Source organism: Calidris pugnax, unplaced genomic scaffold (genome assembly GCF_001431845.1).
Source record: "Calidris pugnax isolate Ruff unplaced genomic scaffold, ASM143184v1 scaffold211, whole genome shotgun sequence".
In the NCBI taxonomy this organism is placed as follows: domain Eukaryota; kingdom Metazoa; phylum Chordata; class Aves; order Charadriiformes; family Scolopacidae; genus Calidris; species Calidris pugnax.
The window spans coordinates 2,575,860-2,595,744 of record NW_015091083.1 but is presented as its reverse complement, the minus strand read 5'-3'; the positions used below and the strand labels follow the sequence as shown (position 1 = coordinate 2,595,744).

Here is a 19,885-nt window from a genome sequence, read left to right as displayed (position 1 = left end):
CAGACATAAATTCCCTGTTTAGCAGAAAAGTGATGGAAAGTCTGGGAAAGGCACACAGATATGCATGTATATATTCATCTATTTGGAAGAAGCTGCATTCCCTAGCCCTTCTGGCTCGCGTGCATTTAATAGAATATCTATTTAGGAAAATGTGACTAGCATAACCAGCTATGCAACGCTCACATCTGCTAATCCTTTGCTGCTCAAGTAATCATCTTCACTTGCAAAAAGATTTATACTATTTTGGGTGCAGGCGAAGAGGAGCTAAGTGCTCCAAGGCTCTTGCAGCTGAAATCTTGAGGGAAGCATTGCTTTTAACATTCCCACTCCAGCAGGATACACTGACGCAGGGATCTCATTTCTGGAGGTGGGTAGAATTACTTTAGATAGATCAGAGAGGTACAAAATGGACAGAGGAAAGGCTTGTGGCTACAATAATTACCATACTGGGTGACGCTTGTAGCTTTATTATATTTGCACAGCTTAAATAGTGCTGCTTGCTTGACCACAGCTGCTGTTTTATCGTGTAGGCTCATGAACAGACGCACAGCCCGAAGTTCACAGTTAAAAACACCAGCTGAAGGCTTGCCTTGCCTCCCTGAGAGGCAGGGACCCGACAACCCGGGATGGATTCTGAACTCAGCCCCTCTCCAACACCGGAGAGTTACTCCGGACCGACACCAGCACGGGGCTCCAACTCAGGCACATGTGTAGCTGTGTTTTAGGGATTCCCTCCATCAGCGGGGAGGATGGGGTTGGCACACGTGTCCCTACATCGTAAGAGCAGATCCTGGATGCCCAACGGAGTGGTGAAGGGCAGGGGCAAGAGTCTTTACAGAAAATACAGCATAAACACAACCCCAAGCCCCTCCACAGCAGATGGGATGTAACCATCGCACATGGACAGACAACCCTTCTCTACCCTGCATACCACGGCCAGCCTCTCTGGCAAGGAAATGGTTTAACAGGCAGGTTTTAACCTCTGCAGACGCTGAGCACCCTTTTTGGCCGATAGTCCCTATGGCTGCCTGTTCGGCTGTCTTCTCGCTGATGTTTCTCTTTGTGACCAACAGAATTTCTGCTATAGATCTTGCAACCCTGAGAAACTGATGTAAGGATCTCCTCTGAACAGAACAGTGGTTTTCAAGCCCTCCTCCTCTAAACATCAGCATCACAGCAGCACTACAGTCACCAGAGCAACATAAGAATTAATTCACTGAAATTTGTTAAGAGTGTTTAAGGTGGCAAAGGCAAGATGATCCTGATGTGAAGGATTAAGCCTTAACTGCTTCCAGGGGTTCTTGAACGCCTTAAAGCTACTCTTCTGCTGTGAAACATAGTCTTCCATTCTATTCTCAGTTTTGATCCATAACTATTCAGAAAGATAAATCTGAATTCCTTGGTGGATGATCTGTAAGGTCCTTTCCAACTCTAACCATTCTATGATTCTATGTGCTAAATGTGCTTTCCCCTGCTTCTAATTCAAAATCTCATCATGACTTCTTAAATATCTACATTCATTGTCATTCATTTCTGATTCCTCAAATGCTTCTCACAAAAGGCAACGTAAACAATCACAAACATACACAGGCCCCTTCCCTATACAGGGGAAATACCTCTGGGATGGAGTTGGGAAAGTGTGATAATCTTCCAGCACATCACAGGGCTTTTCATGACCACACCTACCCTCTACTCACAGATCCATCTGCACTAGAATTTGGTCAGTCATTCCAAACAGCTGCCTTTTCTTTCTCATTACCTTTCCAAAGAACTATTTTTTTTCTATTCCCAAACGCAAAATCCCTCCTCACTTCCAAAATTATAATGGCTAAAGGTCTGTGAAATTTTGTCCTAGTTTCATTAAGACACTTCGGTTTCTGTGCTCTTTAGCAATCAAAGCAGGCAAGCATTTAAAATTCTGGAAGATAAACCTTGATGCAGCTTCTTTTTCTAATAGACTGGGTTTAGGTGTTGACTAAAAGTCACATACCTGTTTATTTCCGAGGTCGTTTTAGAGATCCTGAATCTCACAAGCCTATATTGTTGATCTCAGAGAAGCTGCCTGTATTCACTGATAGATGAGTTAAAATGAATGGAAAAATGATATAAAATAGATAATCTCTAAGGTATCTGGACTACGTACGCATGGTTTGACAAGGGATGGAGCGAGTCCAGCTTTGCACCAAGCAACCCTCATAGCTGCTCTCCAGGACACACTGTTCTACATGGATACCTGTACACGCAGAGCAAGAGAGACGGATGCACACACGTGTGTGCATTTTTCAGCCTATACTGCCTCTAGGTTGGAGAGTCAACAACACAAACCAGGACGCGGCCATTTAGGACAGGAAGTAAAAAGCTATATTTAGCTGAAACTGTAGTAGAAAGGAGATGAGCAGAATATTGCTTATGCTCGTGCCCCTGTTCCTGTGAACAGTGGCATGAGACTGTCTGCAGTCAGGAGTTCTCTACTCAAAGCAATATTCCCAGTGTGGTCTACACTCTAGCAAACAAAGGGACAGTTGCCTTGTCTTACCCTCAGTATCACTGCACAACGTGCTTAAAGTTTGGCGAATACTCACTGACTGAGAAGCACTGGAAAGATCACGCGACAAGTCAGCGTGGTTGCAAACGTGCTTTTCTGTTAAATGAATTTCAGGAGATTTTATGTCTCCTCTCTGGATGCACCAAATTCACATCTCTTTGGAGAGCACCTCCATTTTTGTATCTTTACAATAATATCCCGATCTTGGTGCAATGCATCTTGAGCACAGACATTTCCTTCCTGGGAAGCACCATGCCCCAGGACTGGAAAGTGTGACCCTTATCAGAGCTTGACAGGCAGCAGAGAGATTTGATGACACTGATCCAGTTGCCTAAACTGTCCCTTCCCCACTTAAACACCTCACATGTTCTAGGTTGAGATTTTCTTTGAGCAGTACTTTGCATTGGGTCCGAGACCTCCTGAGGCCAACAGGACTTGTTCCACTGACTCAAGCTTAGATCAACTCCTTTACAAAGAATGGCTCCTGAGGAGTTTTTAAAGATTGTTTTCTGAGTTCAAGCCTGTAGATGTTGGTATTAGATTTATTTGCCCCACTGCAGAGACAGATAAATAGCCCAGACAGAGGAGTAATTTGATAAAAAAGCTTATAGGGCCAACAAGTACCTAAAAGCTCCCATTCCAGCAGAAGTCATGGGTTTGATAGGATGCCTACCAAAGCAATTCTCTGGTCTGCTTTACACAGGAGATAAGATTAGACAATCAAAAGGTTAGACAGTCCCTTTTGAAGTTAAAAACCTGTGAACCTGTGAGAGTTGTTCAGTTTCCAGATTCCTGCACTTCTTGACCTCTTTGAGTTTACATTCATTGCATGAAATCTGTCAACTGTGATGCTGTTTTTTGTGCCAAGAAGTCATGTCACTGAAGAGATGCACAATCATTACTTCATGAGGCAGCCTGGTGCCCCAGAAATGAGAACTGCTGCAACCCATCCTAGCCATTATCCCAAAGGACCATTTAATATTTGCATATTTTGTCTCAGCTCCTGTCTGCTCTCCTCATCAACCCCTTCATACATTTGCCAGATGTTGGAATGAAGGCATATACCTTTTCATGAAACCGTGGTCACCAGGCCCAATTGGCTTACGTTTTCCCAGATGTTTTGTGATCTCACCACTTATTAACGTTCCTAGGAGTTAGCCTCTAGGTCAGAATTACTGGTTAAATTTCCTTTTTCTCTCCCAACCCATTTTGGAAGAATTTGCTATCCAGCCCCTAGCTAGGCTTCTTCCCACTTTCCTCTCTGAGGAGCTACGAATTCTGGAGGCAGATTTCTCCCCAGTGTCTTTTGGCTATTTCAGAGGCGTAAGTCAGCAAAACCTCCTTATTGATGTGCTACATGCAGAATAGACCCTTCAGTCATTACTAGGAGTGGATACCTGGATACTTCCCATGTTGCTAGGGTACTTTTATGATAATTTGCACTGTCATAGTTTCTGTGCCTGTGTCTAAGCCTTCCCATTTAATTAACAACCTGAAGACTACGGTGAACGAAGGTACAATCTCAGCAACTGTTCACACAATTTTTGTGCACAAAATCCCAATTTCAGGTCCAAATTCTTCATCAGCAGCTTGCCTTATGTTACTGTCTCTTTGGAAAGCTACCAATTTTGTCTACACATACTTTGTGAAATTGGCACCTAATTCAATGTGACCATAAGAGCAAATTAGCTAAACATCACCTAAAGACATTTCTAATTCTGTAACGTGATGGAGGCCACAATGTATGCATGCTGAAGTGTAATTTTGAGCATCTTCAGCAAAATTGTGGCATGTAAATACAGAGAGTTAAACCACATTTTTAAAATGCCTAAGTTCTTTTTTATGAGTGCAAGATAGATGGAAAATAAAGACAATCAGTTAATGAAATAAAAGGCCACTCTATTAAATTGTTCAGATGCTTATAAACTTATAAAAAATGCATGTGTCATGCCCCTTCATGCTTCAATATTCCTGCAAACACTTGATTTACAGTCCAAATCCAGAGTCTATGGCTTGTTTACTTTCTCCTGCAACTCTAAACTGAAAGCAAACCTTTGCGAGCATGTGGCTCCTTTCAGACAAGCTGAGAAAGAGATAAACAGTATAAATTTTTCAGTTTCTCAGTACTTGGCATCTTAAATATCACAAATGCAGGGAATATCTGCAAAGTGCAAATTCTTTGCATTACCACCTACTGAGTTCCTCTTGCTACTCTACAGGGATTGGATTGTTTCATTTTTTCCTTACGGCTGTGTGATCTTTGCCCCTCAGTGTTTAATATTACGTGGAACTGGGGAATTGTACCTTGGAACAGGAGTGTCATTTTTCCACTTAATGTAAACAACTGAACAAGGCAAAAGCAGCAACAGCGGTAATGCAGGGTTCTCCCTCCATCTTCCGCACTCCAAGCCTGTATTTGGGAGCAGTCCTACAGTGAATCTATAGCTATCCTGCCTGTCAGCAGCAATTTTATCCCCGTTTTGACTGAGTGTGCTCCAAGTCAAAGGGGAGTGACTTGCAGCACACTCAGCGACTGAAAATGCCAGTATCCCGTATCCATCTACCTAAACAGCTGCTTCTGCTGCGCCCATCGCAGACACATCTGGGAGCTTTTATTCATGGGAAACCAGCTAAGTGCGTCAGACAGATAAGAAACACTCTTAATATCTGGTGTTATATGATTTTTCCAAGGGGGTTGACTGAAGGTTTCAGTAGCTGTGTCATTTTCCCCCGATTGTTTTCAACAGGAAACAGAAATGCTCAGCTTCAGCATAGGCTTTATGATAGAACTGAGCCTTGGGCAGATTCCAGCCTGATCCTGGAATCCCAGCAGCTGATTGTCCTCCCAATCAAAACCCATTTTCTCTCCCACTGCGCTTTCATGGAGCTCAGGTCTGCAAGGTGCAGTGTCTGTTGGCCAGGAGCAAGGAAAGCCGGGAGCCTTTTCCTAACAGCACATCTGAAGTCTCTTGGGAGCCCATGAACAGTTTGTGTGTACTTTAGTGTGGTGGAGCTGGGGAGACCATCAGCTCACAGGGATGAGCCCTTATCCACTTCTCAGCATTTCACTAGAAACAAAGCAAGCCTCCCAGAAGAGATCTGTCGTGTTTCCAAAAACACGGAACTCCCTTAGTCTGTTCTTTGCCCTAATATGCATCTTGGAATTCTGCCGCCTTCCTCCCTAAATAGCTAAGATTCAAGCTAAATAAAGGTATTGCAGTTTGTTTTCAGCCAGAATATGTTAACTAAAGGAAATACTGTAAACGACAGTGCAGTCATGCCACACGACTGTAATTGTGCAGCTGATAACTCGGCAGCCAGCTCACAACTGCAGTTGAGAGCTCTTTGTTAAGTAGGAAAAGGAAAGAGAGAGTTATTAAAAATGAGCAGTCACTAAAGATTCAGGACTTACCCTGAGTCATCCCTGGCTCCCTCGTCTCCCACTGATGTTTTCATCATTACAGCAAACTTCAAGATACTTTCTGTTTCACAGTGGCTTTAGAGTTCCTTGGTAAAGAAAACAATTCCTTTCCATCGCTGAGCAGAACCTCCACATCCTTAGGTTTCGTACTGAAGATGATATTTCCAGGGGCGGCAGGGGGAGGATGTTTAAAACCAGCTTCAGGCTCAGTAGTATCGCAGAGCAGAGGACTAAACAGGCACTGAAATGAAGCAAACTACCAAGGTCTGATTTTAGCCTCTCTTATTTCTACTTCCTGTATTTATACGAACGGGGGATTTCAGGAAGAGGCAGTCTTTGGTGGTCAAGGGTGTGTATGTGTGTGCGTGCGTGTGTGTGTTATAAAGCCATATTTAGTAGCAAAGGCAGGTTAACCTTATTAGAAAAAGGGGCCTGAGACTGTCAGCTTATTCATTTCTCTAACTCAAGTAAGCTTTGTGGGAAATTGTTTACAGACTACAGGTATATCAGGAGGCGACAGAGCATAGTGAACTTTGTAAAGGATTTTATAAGGCAGCAAGGCAGTAAGTCTCCGACTGCAAATTCCTGAAGCATGTGTATTTCTATTGCTTGAGTAACTGGAACCAGATGGAGCTTGGAAACCTTTATATTTACACAGGACCTGAGAAAATGAAATGTCTAACACTGGCAGGGGACAGCTTTGCAAAAAAAAATAAAAAAAATTTCCAGTTAAAGCAAAAGTTAAGGGTAAGACTGCTGGTAAATGGACAGCTATTCGTGCTGTGAAGCTCCAGTCAGTCTCAGAGCACATTTGATCTGGAGTTACTGAAGTGGTCGAGCAGCGTTTGCTGTACTGGAAACCCGACTGAATACAGGCCAGCTGTGGAGGCTGGGGACTGACAGATGTGCTGTTAGACAGGGCTGGTGGCAGCCCTATTTGGCAGCGCTATCGTCCCGGAAATATTTGATGTTAGGAGAATATATAATGGGAAAAGTAAGGCAGGACTATGAAGCAGAGGCAGAAAAAAGCAATTCCATGGAATGGAGAGGGAGACGAAGGTCACTTTTTGCCCCTTTTTTATCTTTAGAGGGAATTTCCCAGCTTTCTAAAAGTAGACTGTGCCATACAGCCCTCAGGAGAAATACAGATCCCAGGCAGCTGCCGGTGTATCGGCACGAGGGAAAGTAGACCTCAGTGCAGGACACACAGCCAATTCTGCTGGCACAAAGCTAAGGAGAGTCAGAGGGACCTCTACGACCATCTAGTCACACCTTCTTGTAACACAAACTTTTCTCAGGGTTTTTAATCAAGCCTGTACCTTCTGTTAACGTTAGAAAATTTATCTTCTTGCTTTTAGAAGGATTTCTCTCAGAAAGTCAAAAAAGTCTGACTGAAATACTGCGTGATGGAAAATTCACCACCCTTCTGTGTAAGGCATCTTAGTGCTTAATTGTTAATATTTAAATTCACACCTGACTTTTTGCCTTAACTTGTCTAGTTTTCAATTTTCAGCTACTGTATCTCATAAGGCTCTTTCCTACTAAATTAAGGAGCAATTTGCTCCAACTCATGTAGTCATTTTCAGACCACGATGAACTCACTCAGTGAAGAATTTAGCCCTCTTAGACAAACTGGCTGGCTGCGTTTCACCCATCCCTCACCGCAGGCTTGTCAGATCTCAGCTCTGAATCCTTCTGTTGGTTCTAGGCACAGAGGTCCAAGAAAAAAATATACTCTAGATTTGTTCACCAGCTGGGCACACCTTTGAAATGCACCTTGGGTACCGGTGTAAGAACAATCTCCTGGATGCATCACACAAACTCAGCTCTACCCCAGGTTTTTGCTTCCCTCCACTTTAATTCAATGGGGACCAGACCAACTCAGAGTTTACCCTTGCTGTGCTGGAAAATAAGTTTGCTGAGACAAAAAACCACCGAGGTGTTCTGTTCTGCATGGACCTGCCCCAGATGGGGGAAATCTGCAGCCATTCCAGGCAAAGACTTAAGATTTTGCAAACCTGCATGGACCTGCCCCAGATGGGGGAAATCTGTGTTCACACAAATATGCAGCCATCCCAGGCAAAGACTTAAGATTTTGCAAATGCAGAGCATCAGTTTTCAGAGAGTGTTGGGCATTTCCAAAGATGTCGTTAGAGAAGAAGAAACAAAAGGACTAGAACTATTTAAAAGACTCAGGACAAAAATGGCAAAAATACAGAATAGGAAACGCCGGTATGTTGGTGCTATTTCAGTTTCACATGATTTGAGAGAAACTCTTTGTTTGATGTTTTTTTTCTGTGTGTGAAATCTTTCATACTATTTGCAATTTAAAGAATGCAGAGTTCCAGGAATTTGAAGTTTTGAAATTAGTTTTGTTAAAGATATTGACCAAACTTGTGAAAAAATCTTATTTTTCTGTAAAATATTTAGAATTTCTACAACACAGTTAAGTATTTCTGCAAAATATTTAAAATATGAAAATGCAGACAAATTTTAACATAAAAAACACTTCTCTGAGCTTTGCTGGGTGTTTTTTTAAGCCAGAAATTTGACAGGTTTGGAAAGTGACACTGTGTTCTTGTATCAGGCTTTGGAAGTAAACAACTATACAAAAGCTAAACAACAAAGTAATATCCAGTTCCTGCAAAATGTTACTTCTCTCAAGATGAACAGGGGAATTCTTGTCTTTTCTAGGACTGATTCACCCTTTCCATCTTAAGCCACAGCATGTTGCAGCCCTTTTTTGTATTTTTATTCAGCTGAGTTGGAAAGGTTTAAAAATGGCTTATGGAGGAAGCCCTTAAGTACAATGAGCACTCTGGCTATAATAAAGTGCTTTCAGCATATGCACAGATTATACGACAGTTCTGCTTTCCATACAGTAGGAAGTGGCTGCATCAATAATATGCCATATGATAAGAGCCCGTAGGAATTGTCATGCCTATTGTGCCACTAATCCATAGATTATGTGCCTTTTATAGAGCCTATTACATAACAGATCATGGCAGGTCACCATGTCAAACCTATGGGGGATTAAAAGAAGAGGTACTTTCCACATTCAGATTTTTATTTTTAAAAGTTAATACTGTGCATAAGGAGGAGTATTTTCCTTTCCCCAGCCTAGAAGAAGTTAGCCTAACATACACCAAAGAATGGACCCTTACGCAAAAGTCAAAGAATGCAGGATATCCCTTTTCCCCACTTCACTAGGACTCTTCTGTAGCTGCACAAAACCCACAGTGGTTAATGACAGGTTTATACAGCAAATGGGATTACAAAAGCATGCACTGTGGTTAAGAAAAATAAGGTCAAGCTTTGTTTTAACTTGCATCTCCTGGTAGTAAACTGGCTAGGAGCATTCATGAGAAGACTCTTGTCTAATGCAATTGTTAATACCAGCACATGAGACAAAGTTAACTCTTAGCTCCTCTTTTTCCAACTGCATTTAAAAGCTTTTCATCAGCCCAGAACAGACTCTACCAGAGACTATGTACATATACCAGAAGTCATCATAGACCCTGAGGTGGACTATGGGGATGTTGGAAATGGGCAATCAGGAGTAAGAGGGATTATTCCTTCTCTCCACAGTATCTTTGGAGTCCCTGTAACTGGGAAAGGAAAATAAAGGAAAATAGTACTGTACAGCTTTTGGACCTTGCTTCCATCCCCTCTAGTCAGCATCCAGTACTCAGTGTGAACCTGCTGGACACCACTGTACCATGGGACGAAGCAGCCAAAATACTGTTAATCGGGGTGTTTCTGAGACTGCTATAATTGCTTCTGGATTGGGGCCTCAGTACAGCAAACTGTGTTCTCAGCAAACCAAAACTTTCTAGTCCCAAAAGAGCAAATTGTGTGTTTCAGAGTTGCTGCAAATTAAACTGATACACTTAACTCACCCCAAATAATGGCTTGATCCAGGTGATACTCCCTGGAGCAGATGAAAACGTGGGCCTTCTGTCATTCAGTTCAGCAGGGTCCAGATTTCACGAAGAAAGTGCAGGCACGTATCCTAGTTGAGTCCTGAAATTTCAGATTTTTAACAGTAAATAAGAGTATGTTTCACATGTTCTCAAAATCTGAGAAAAAAACCCAGCAAACGCTCTAGTTGTTTATATAATTTATTGATAGTGTACATATTTTTATATAGTGCATTACAATACTGACTGCTATAATCTTTTATAAATGCTGAATTAACTATTTTTTTAAAATTTTCACAACAAAAATAATCAAATATCATGCCAACATTTTGTAACAAATTATCACATTAAATCCATTCGGATTTCATGACATATTTATCTGTACAAAGGACCCCATATCACAGAGCATTCACAGTGCATAAGGTCACAGTCATTGAAAAAATAAATAACAAGATAAATAGATTTCTGTTATTTACAGTTTACAAACCCATCCCTTTCTGTTTTCAAAGTAAGCAGTTCTAGAAAGTTTTAATTCTATTTAAAGAGGTATTGCACCTCCTAAGGGTGCACTTCAAATGCCTGCAAGTATGAAACACAGGGAATTTTAAAAGGTTCAGAAGTTATTTCAGTGATCATAAACGATTTCAAATACTTTCTCGCAACAGAGGAGATAACAGGAGCCAAATTCTACTCTGTTCCACTGATATAAATTTGGGCCAACTACCAGGACATTAATGAGCACTGGCACCACTCCCAAGAACATGAAGGCAGGAATTTGGTCAGAACTTTGCTGCAGAGTTTCAGCCATTTGAAACATAGATGCTGCTGGGGAAGCAGATTTATGAGTGTGTTCTTTGCATACACAACTGGTGTATGAATGAAGGCCATAATCTTGCAGTAAAACCCCTCTGGAAGGAAGCATCAATTAGTATTATTCTTTCTAGAGATTATACCTGTCTGGTTTTGATATATTCTGATACCTTTAGATTTTGTCACAATTCCCTATTGCTATAAATCAACCTTTAGATTTGTCTTTCAAGTTTAACACGATCATCTCAGTGATAAGATGGCAATGATCACTTACATTCTTTGTGCAAGTAAAAAGGAAAAATAAATGGAAATAAATTCAAGCTGGCAATTCTTGTAAGAAAATATCCAAATGGCATTAGTTTCCCATAATCATTCATTTCTTTCAGACAGTGCACTGTATGTCAAAAGTATGGCAGCAAGCAGAACAACGCGATGTACAAATTGCCAGAATCACTACACATCTCAGCCTGTGGAGAAGGAGCTAAATGCATCTCACATTTCAGGACAGGATGTATAGGATTTCACAGCCTTCTCTGGGGACAAAATAGCAGGACACCACACAGGGGGAAATATGAGAAAAGTGTACGCTCAAGTAATTCAGAAGTAGGCTTTTAAACATGTACACAGCGGGTCAGGAACCGGAATGTTCATGTCAGTTGAACGACATTCTTCTCTTCAGCAGAACATTGATCACTTGCATACAGGGTTTTCAAAGTAGTTTAAGGGAATAACGAAGGGTTTGGTACAGAATTGCTGGAACTAAATCCTGTCATTTACCTGTGTAACCATCATATAAATATCACCACCCAACAAAATGAAAAATCTGGAGTTCAGACTCCCACATATAGAAAGGAAATTATGTAGCTGCAGAGAATTTCTTTTGAGTGTTTAAACACAAATAACTGAGAAATCTGAGGCTTGCAATGACAGAACATTATGCTCAAAGGTGATGCATTTCAATTAGGAAGATTCTTTGGTTTCACCTGGCTATAAGTGTTATTTTAGTGTCTGTTTTACATTACATTAGGTCTAATCTTTCCTTGGCATGAATAATCAGGCAGTATTTACACATCTTAAAGCACTCTACCAAAAACATCTAACTGTAGGACACAAATAAATGTCATTACAATTGCAAGAAACCCAAGAAAGGAAGACAACAAAATTCATGAGGGATGTGTGCAACTAGACCAAACACAGAATAGAAACAAGTGTGTATAATTAAAGCACAGTCACAGAGGAAATCAAAGACGGAACAGAATCTTCTCAATAACTGCTAAGTATTAGACCAGTAAAGACCTTTTCCATTTGTTTACATGTTGACAGAAACTAATTATATGTTTGTTACAGCTGCAGCAAGCATATAAAAATAAAATAAAATTGGCACACCAATGACTGAGCCAGGAGAAAGACGGTTGACTATGCTGTACCTGTTGGGAAGACTTAAGGTGTTCTTCTAGGCTACACTTCAGCCCAGAGAGCAGCCCTTAGATCACCAAATAGTCATTATGATAACCCTAACTGTAGCTTTTTAGATTTGGACATGTAGATTCTGAGCCTGAAATCTTTACTCAGACAATACTTTATAATGCAGTACAATTGTTATGGTAAATAAATGGAATCAAACACTGCTGAACTGAATGGAAACACTCCCAACTTGCTTGCACCAGACAGGACTGCACCCTGCGGGTCTACGGGGGACTGTGCTACTCCAGTGGGACTGCAGCAGAGAAGAGCTGCTAAAAGCTCTCCTTGGCCAGCTGTAATTGGGTTTTGATCCTGCTTGTACACCAGGGCAGATGCACAGTTTTGAAGTCTGAGACAAGGAACCAGTTCTCTTATTTACAAGAGTGCAAATCCCAAGCGGTATCAGCAGAGCAGAAGCCCACAGATTCTGGCCAAAGCTTTTAATTTGAGAAAGGAACAAAATCTTCAGATTACAAAACCAATAAAATGCTAAAAGATCTGAATGTAATAGAAAACCCAGAAACCATGCTCCGCTGTCATCTTAGGACACAATCCAGCAAGGCACTTGGATATATGCTTAGCTTTAAGCACGGAATCAATCCTACTGAAGTTAAGCTTTGCTGGATATAGGGTACCTTCTTCTGAGGTGTATTACTTTTCAGTGTTAGCATGCTGGCAATTTTCAGATCACAGTAACAGTTTTCTCTCTTGCATCCACCCGCTCTCTTTTCACTCTGGAGCTGAACATTAACTTACACAACATTGTGACACACATTCCAAACTCAGCCAGCTAACTTTTGCAATGGTTAGTACAACAAAATGGCTACAGACACAACCTGAACAGCTGCGATACAGACAGAACTGCACTAACTGCAGTCAGACAAGCACAAATCACTCCGCTTTTTTTTTTTTTGAAAATGGCAAAATTTGGAGTGGTCTCCTGACCACATGAACAAATTCTTTGTTTTGTATACAGGTGAAAGGCACTAGTCCACTACTACTCGGCAATAGCCTCCTGAACTACTGATACATTCTGACGTGGGTTTATCTGAAACACAACAATTTGTCAATCAGATCAAATCTTCAGTTCCTCTGCATGGCTTGCTCTATAACTGCCATCTTTATTTCTTTTAGCATATGGATAACGACTACATAGGGACTCTTTAAACTACTTCAGATGATTATGTGTCATCAAGGCCCTGATACAGTGTCTAACAATTCTTTGGCAAACAATACATCCCTGGTCACGTGGTGGTGTCAGAGGAGAATCCTACTAATATTATTTGTAACAATAGGTGTGGCGTGATACCTGTCCCATAGCAGAAGATGCATATGAGACCACCTCATGAAATGCAGCACTAGAATTCAATATAAATTGTCCCGAAGTGGGTCTATGTTTTAGGGAGGGCTATAGATGATAGGACCAGCCATGTGATTTAAGGTGAGTATTACCTTCTGAGACTGTCTCTTGCTACAACAGAACACTCTGGTTTTCTGGAGCAGGTGATATTCAATTTAGGCAGAATAATTCTCAATGATGTCTGGAGCATTCATGGCATTAGCAAACACAATTTCATGCATTTGGACATATTTGCTACAGAATAAATTGGTGTCCCTAGTCTTCTAAAGTTGCCTGGCTCAGAAATAGAAAGGTACAGTACAATTTGCTAATTCTGGCACTGTAAACATTGATGCCCTCATCACTGTCAACTCAGCTGATCACTAGGCATACCAAGCTAGATTTTGGAACTACTTTTCTGTAGTGTAAAGACGTCTGAACTGCTTGAACTGTGCACAGAAGAACAAATGTTTGCTTGGAGGCAGCTAGTTCTCCAAGCCCACCCAACAGCAGAACACAGGAAAAAACTCATTTATTCAGCCTCTCTCTCTGCTCCTTTCAGCCTCATATCTAAGCCACCACAAGGCTTTCAGCAGCAAACTGTCCTCCTGAAAGTCAGCAGGGAAGAGAGCAGGACTAGAGAGGGATGCTCCTACAACAGCGCAGCAGCATGCTGCGCCTTCACAGCCTTTCTGCAACAGAAGGCTCATAATGATGAACATGAATTCCATCTCCTCAGCTTTACACTGCAGCAAAAATGTCTTGAATGCCTGGAAATGGGGTCACAGGCATAGTTGACACCAAATGTGTTTACTGTTATGCTTGCCTATTCAATAAAGCATTTTAATAATGCTGGTTTTGTTGACATCTTTAGGACCGGCTACTTTAACTACATACCTACTTAAAGGGAAAAACCCTAAATGGATACTAATACTGACATTTGTGACAAAGCGTAAAGCAAATAACAAATATGTTGCTTATTTTTCCTTAGGGTTACATTGAAAGGAAACAATTACTTAAAAAATTCAACAGCAGAATACACTCCTTAATTCGTACCAAAATAATTTAAAAATAGCCTTAACTGTAAACACATTGCCCAGTGTAAATAGTATTCTGCATGTGAGCTGGCTAAAGAGAATTATTTGTCATATATGTCAAAACTTTCTGATTTAGTGCTTATTTGCTAAGGTTTTATCGTATGTTCTCATTGACACAATAATGGGATTTTTTTATATATAGTCTTAAGTGCAAAATATTAATATATTTAAAAATGCATCAACTGTTAGTTCATAGATTTGTTTTGGTTTATAAACATTAAAAAATTAAAAAAATCTATGTATAAAGTTAACTGTGCTTCTTTAGAAACTTCATGTGACCATTCACATGCAGATTTAAAATATTTTTGAAGTTTAGTTGCAATTCAAAATACGCAGTCTCAGCGATCTGCAATCGTGTGACTGCTACAATGTGGAATGTTACCCATCATTTTTAATACTCTGGGCCAGATCTTGCTGTCAATTACATCCAGAGTAATTCCTGATACCGGATTTATGCTGGTGGAAAGGATATAAAAACTTTGCTTCTACTGGGGGTGAAAAAGAAGTATATCATGCTTCAAAACTTGCATGCAATCAAATCAAGGACCGTATTCTCTTGGCAGACTTGCTTTTGTCTAGGTGCTTCTTATCTGCACTGCTCAGTGTCAGACTCATCTTCATTAAGCTTCTGGGAATAAATAAAAAACCGAGAAGAATAGACCAGCTTCTTGACTGATGAAATAAGCTTCTTCCCCCCACCAATCAAATCAAATCAAATCAAATCATAATCAGGGAGGGTTTTGTTGCCAGAAAGTCTGGATTATGTTCAGCTACTACTCTCAGCTGGTAACAACAACTGATAGTTACTGAGCACCCAGTTATATTTATTTGTTTAGTTTCATCTAAATTTACACAATGGGCTTTCAAGGACCAATGCAAAGTTTTTCTTGTGGTGTAATATTCCACAAATGTTAGTTTATATTTATGTATACAGCATTCCTCATTAATAGTAAAACAAATTTTTCAAGTATGAATTTCTGCATGTAACTGTCTTCTTCAATATGCAGATACTCTGGCTTTTAGTGTGCATCATCACAAGTGATACAACATACAACCATTTCCTCTTCTTTCTCTGCCACATTGTTCACGTTCATTGAAAAGAGTGATTAATATTCAACACTGCCATCAAAAACTGTCAGTGCAGTTCCTCTATAAGCAGAGCACTTGAAGGGGGAAATGATGTCCTCAACAGTGCATGCCGTGATATGTGCCTCGGACTTCCTGGTCCTGTAGTTGAGATATTTTGACTGAGCCAAGGAAAGTTTTGAACTTGCCTCTTACTCTTCCATGAAAAGTAAATGTCAGAACCAAAAGAACTATAAAGATTTTTCTCCCATCCTCTTGCTAACCTTGGTGGTGGTGGCTGATTGTCTGCAAAAGGAGAATGAAAACCACAACAGAATGTCCCAGAAAAGGGTCATTTTAGAGTTCTGCATAAGATCCACAGAGCTTTATGACTGAGCAGCAATATCCAAACAGGAGGAAAATGCTTTGGTTGCCTCGAGCTAGCACGTTAAAAGAAAGGTATGCTTTCCTTCCACACAGGTAAAAGTGCTTGTTAGCTGATGAAGCAGGAACAACACTCAAATTACTGATGGAAAGAAGGTAGAAAAGTGAAATGCCTCCTGTCATTTACAGCACATGTAATCAGAAGAATTTCAGTCTCTCTCTTTGTTGTAGTTTAAAGTTCTTCTCGGCACATAGGGAAGTTGACAAAGGTGAAGACGTTAAACTCTATCAATATAGAGAAACACAGGAAAATAGCATAAAGAAACAACACGTAGATGCCTAATTTCCTGTCAAGTTTCCACTTATTTACATGGATTCCCAACACCTGCAAGCAAACAAAGTTTTAGTTAATTAAGCCCCAAAGGAAACTTTTGGAAACAACCATTATAAGCTAAAAATGAGTGTCTTTTGAATTAAGAGATCTTGAATGAAGATAAAAATATATTCTCAGTAATTTACAGACCAAAAAGGCAACACACGTTTTTCCGATCAAGAAAAACAATGTAAAAGCCAAAACTAAGAACTCGAACTCTGGCCCGACTCTCAGTTGTCCTAAGACCCTTTTCCAAAATATTAAGTGAACCCACCTTAAGGCCCCTTCACAAGTTCTTCAAATAACTGAGAAACAGGCCCCTAGGTGTTCACTTTTAGTCTGTGGTGCATTTTCAGTACATGGGGCACGTTCTAGTCAAGCAGCACTCATTCAGTGACTCAGTATGAACTAAAGGAATGCCCTGAAGTACATGAATGCCTCTCCCTCCAGTGTTCCCCTACAGATCCTTTACGTCCCAGTAGTACAGCAGCACCTAATGTTCATTCTTTCAACAGCTTCAGAAGAGGTGCTTGCTTTGATGTTTTGCTCAGCTCCAGAACTAAGGGGAGTTACAAGTTGCCGGTAGCAAAGCAATGAAGTCCTCATGAAGATATCTATTTTCAGTGGTGTTCAGTGCCTCTGAATTATTATTTGTTTTGTTCAAAACTCTCCCTGGAGTTTTGCAGGGAGTGTCTGTGCGAATCAGGGTATCCAGCAGAACAAATGAGACAACAATAGATGCTTCAAACTCAGGTGGCTTCCGCTATGAAAAGAGTCTTCAGAAAAGCATCAACAGCTAAGCATGGTAATGCATCTGCATAACCCTCCCACTTTTTTCCAAAATGCCAATTACCAATATGCATGCAGCAACATCAAATAAAAACGTCTACAGAACATCTTTGTTTTTTCACAGGCACTGTGCAGCATGGTAGAACCAGGGATAAAGAAACAGAAGAACAGGCTCCCACAGCTTCTACACCAAATGCATTAGGAAGTTAGTGGCAGAGTCAACAGCCTTGGTCATTCTATCACTTAAGTCATGCACAGGTGATGTGGAGTTTTGTAAGACCTTGTCATGCAACAGTGAAACCTCCAGTGATGATCCCCTCCTCTACAGAGCCTCCACAGGCATTCAGTGAAAGACGTTAGTATAAGTGGATATTTTTATACCTTTGGGATTGGATTCTTCCCACAGAGGGTTCTCTGGGAGTCAGCAGGATCAGACCTTAAGTACCAGCAAAATTGACTTTTGAAACAAAAATATTGTTTCACCTTAATTAGTCATGTATTACAACGGTAAGTGTCCTATGCTGAGTGGCATTTAGCATGCCTGCTCAAATTCCTGAGGTTCACAGTCCTCACAGACTACTCATCAAGGGTTCTGGCTATAGCACTTGACTAGTCCAGGCTGGTTTTGGAAATCAGAGGCAAGGACAAAGGGAGATAAAGCACCCCTGAGTCTTGTCCCAACATAAAGTAGAGAAGGCCTGGGGTATGCAGCTGGACACAGGAGCAAAGTATTATTGGATGTCACAGTTTCAACACTGCCACCGAGATCAATGGGACCTACATGTATCCAGCATCTCTTGCACTGAATGTCAGATTTCAGTCCTCACTGAGGACAATGGCAGCTCTTCAACTCATGGTATTGCTACAAGAATGATACTCTATAAGAACCAATGCTTTGGGGATAATAAGAATTTCCATTTTGTCCTTCTATAACGTGTAAATACCTAATAAGTATTTTGCAATTGGAATACTTGGAGACACTCAAATACTTACAGTAAGTGCCACTGATCCTAGCAAAAGTGCAACTGAATAGACCAGTCCCTTGCTGTTGATCTTAACCTGTGGGAATCAGACAGAGAAGAGACCTTTAAAACTCTCAGCATATAATACCTGTGCTTGGGAAGTCAGAAATCAATTTACTGATTTATGGTCCACCGTCTATTTTAGTGACTAGTGACTGACACATTTCAAACTATGAAAATTCATAACAAATTTATCATAACGAAGAACAGGAAGATTAAGGAATCAAAACAAATGTATAAGTAATCCCACCTCCATAAAAAAAAAAAAAATTAAAAAAAATCGCATTTTATGTTAAAAGATCCTCAGGAGAGGAGCTGTTATTCTCATCTTACAGACAAAAATACTAAGGTACAGAGAGACAACCAGGTGTGCTTGAAGCTGTGACGTAGGAAAATGACAGAGCCATGAACAGATATCCATGGCACTATTTTTCTGATGTATTCCAGCTGACAAACTGGGAATTAATTGCAGCTTGTGGAAGGAGAATTGTTCCTCAACTTCTGGTTCCTTAGCAAAGAAATGACACCTTATTTAGCAATCAATAACATGCTCAGCAGGTTGTTGGTTTGGTTTTTTAAGTTTTATTTGCATGCTTTCTTTTTAGGAATTTTTTTCTTTTTAATAGGCAAAGAAGTCAAATTAAAGATTTGCCAAGTATACATACAGTTGATCCAGAATCAATTGCCATGGTCTGCAAACCCCAGGGAACGCCAAGGCCCACCAAAATGTCGAAGACATTGCTCCCTACTGTGTTGGAGACTGCCATGTCACCAAGGCCTGCAGAGAAAAAACACACAACCTCTTGGGTAAAAACAAAGTATAGGACCATTACTCTGTGTACCAGAGGAAACTAAGGGAGAGTGATCCACATTCATCCAAGTCCCCTCAAACTGGCCACAGTATGTGAGGTAGGGAGGCAATTTCCATAATCTTCACACAACTTCTGAAAAAGGTGCAAAAATTGCTCACTCCAACTACATCTTCCTTGTGTGCTGGAGTCTTTACTGGGTGTGTGGTACCCACTCAGCATTCAAGTTCAATGCCAATTAAAAAAACCCAAGTCTTGTTCTAGGCAGTCTGCAGCCATGGGGAATCTGGAGATTATGTACTGGATTTGGTATGTGGACACATGGCCTTCATCTCATGTGAATGATGAAAATGATCCTGAAAAGAACCCAGCCAGATGGTAGTCAAATCTATTAAGCACTTCTGTGGGGCTTAATCAGCAATGATTTCACTTCAGGAACAATAAAATGCTACAGGAAAGGAAAAAAAGAGTGAATAGTGGTGAAGTCCCTAGGCATTACTCAAAATCTACTCCTCATGCTCATCAGTGGCTGGCATCTCATTGTGCACCAGAGTCAATGGATGTGAGGAAGGCAGAATTCTTCTCTGCCCCTGCTAGTTTTCCTTCAGGTGCTTTAAGTGATGAAACTATTGCATCACTTCCACAAACTGAATACTGGAAAGGAAGAGGAACTCTGATGTAAGCGGGACATGTCCCTCAAATACTTTTAGATTACACAAAGTGGAGACAGACACTACTGCACTGTTAAGTACAGCATCTTCTTACAGGAAGTTGGTGAGAGAAAGGTTATGCTTTGTATCCATATTATGTCAATCTCTACTTTTTAGATATTTGTCTGCAATCTGTC

General features: G+C 40.7%; 2 protein-coding genes across 3 annotated transcripts in view; both read right to left on the bottom strand.

The window, feature by feature from the left end:
• Window positions 1–6,239, bottom strand: part of RIN3 (Ras and Rab interactor 3) — a 66,281-nt gene extending 60,042 nt beyond the window's left edge. Inside the window, 1 exon segment of the mRNA XM_014957400.1 lies at window positions 5,958–6,239. Coding sequence (XP_014812886.1) covers window positions 5,958–6,004 — 47 coding nt within the window. The 5' untranslated portion in view covers window positions 6,005–6,239.
• Window positions 6,240–10,073: 3,834 nt separating this feature from the next.
• The window catches only part of SLC24A4 (solute carrier family 24 (sodium/potassium/calcium exchanger), member 4), a 92,196-nt gene continuing 82,384 nt past the window's right edge, over window positions 10,074–19,885 (bottom strand). For both annotated transcript variants that reach the window (XM_014957681.1, XM_014957682.1), the window contains exons 15-17: window positions 18,895–19,007; window positions 18,201–18,266; window positions 10,074–16,430 (exon numbers count right to left, since the gene is read on the bottom strand). In XM_014957681.1, the coding sequence (XP_014813167.1) occupies window positions 16,278–16,430; window positions 18,201–18,266; window positions 18,895–19,007 (332 nt within the window). In that variant the 3' untranslated portion in view covers window positions 10,074–16,277. The remainder of the gene's footprint in view (window positions 16,431–18,200; window positions 18,267–18,894; window positions 19,008–19,885) is intronic.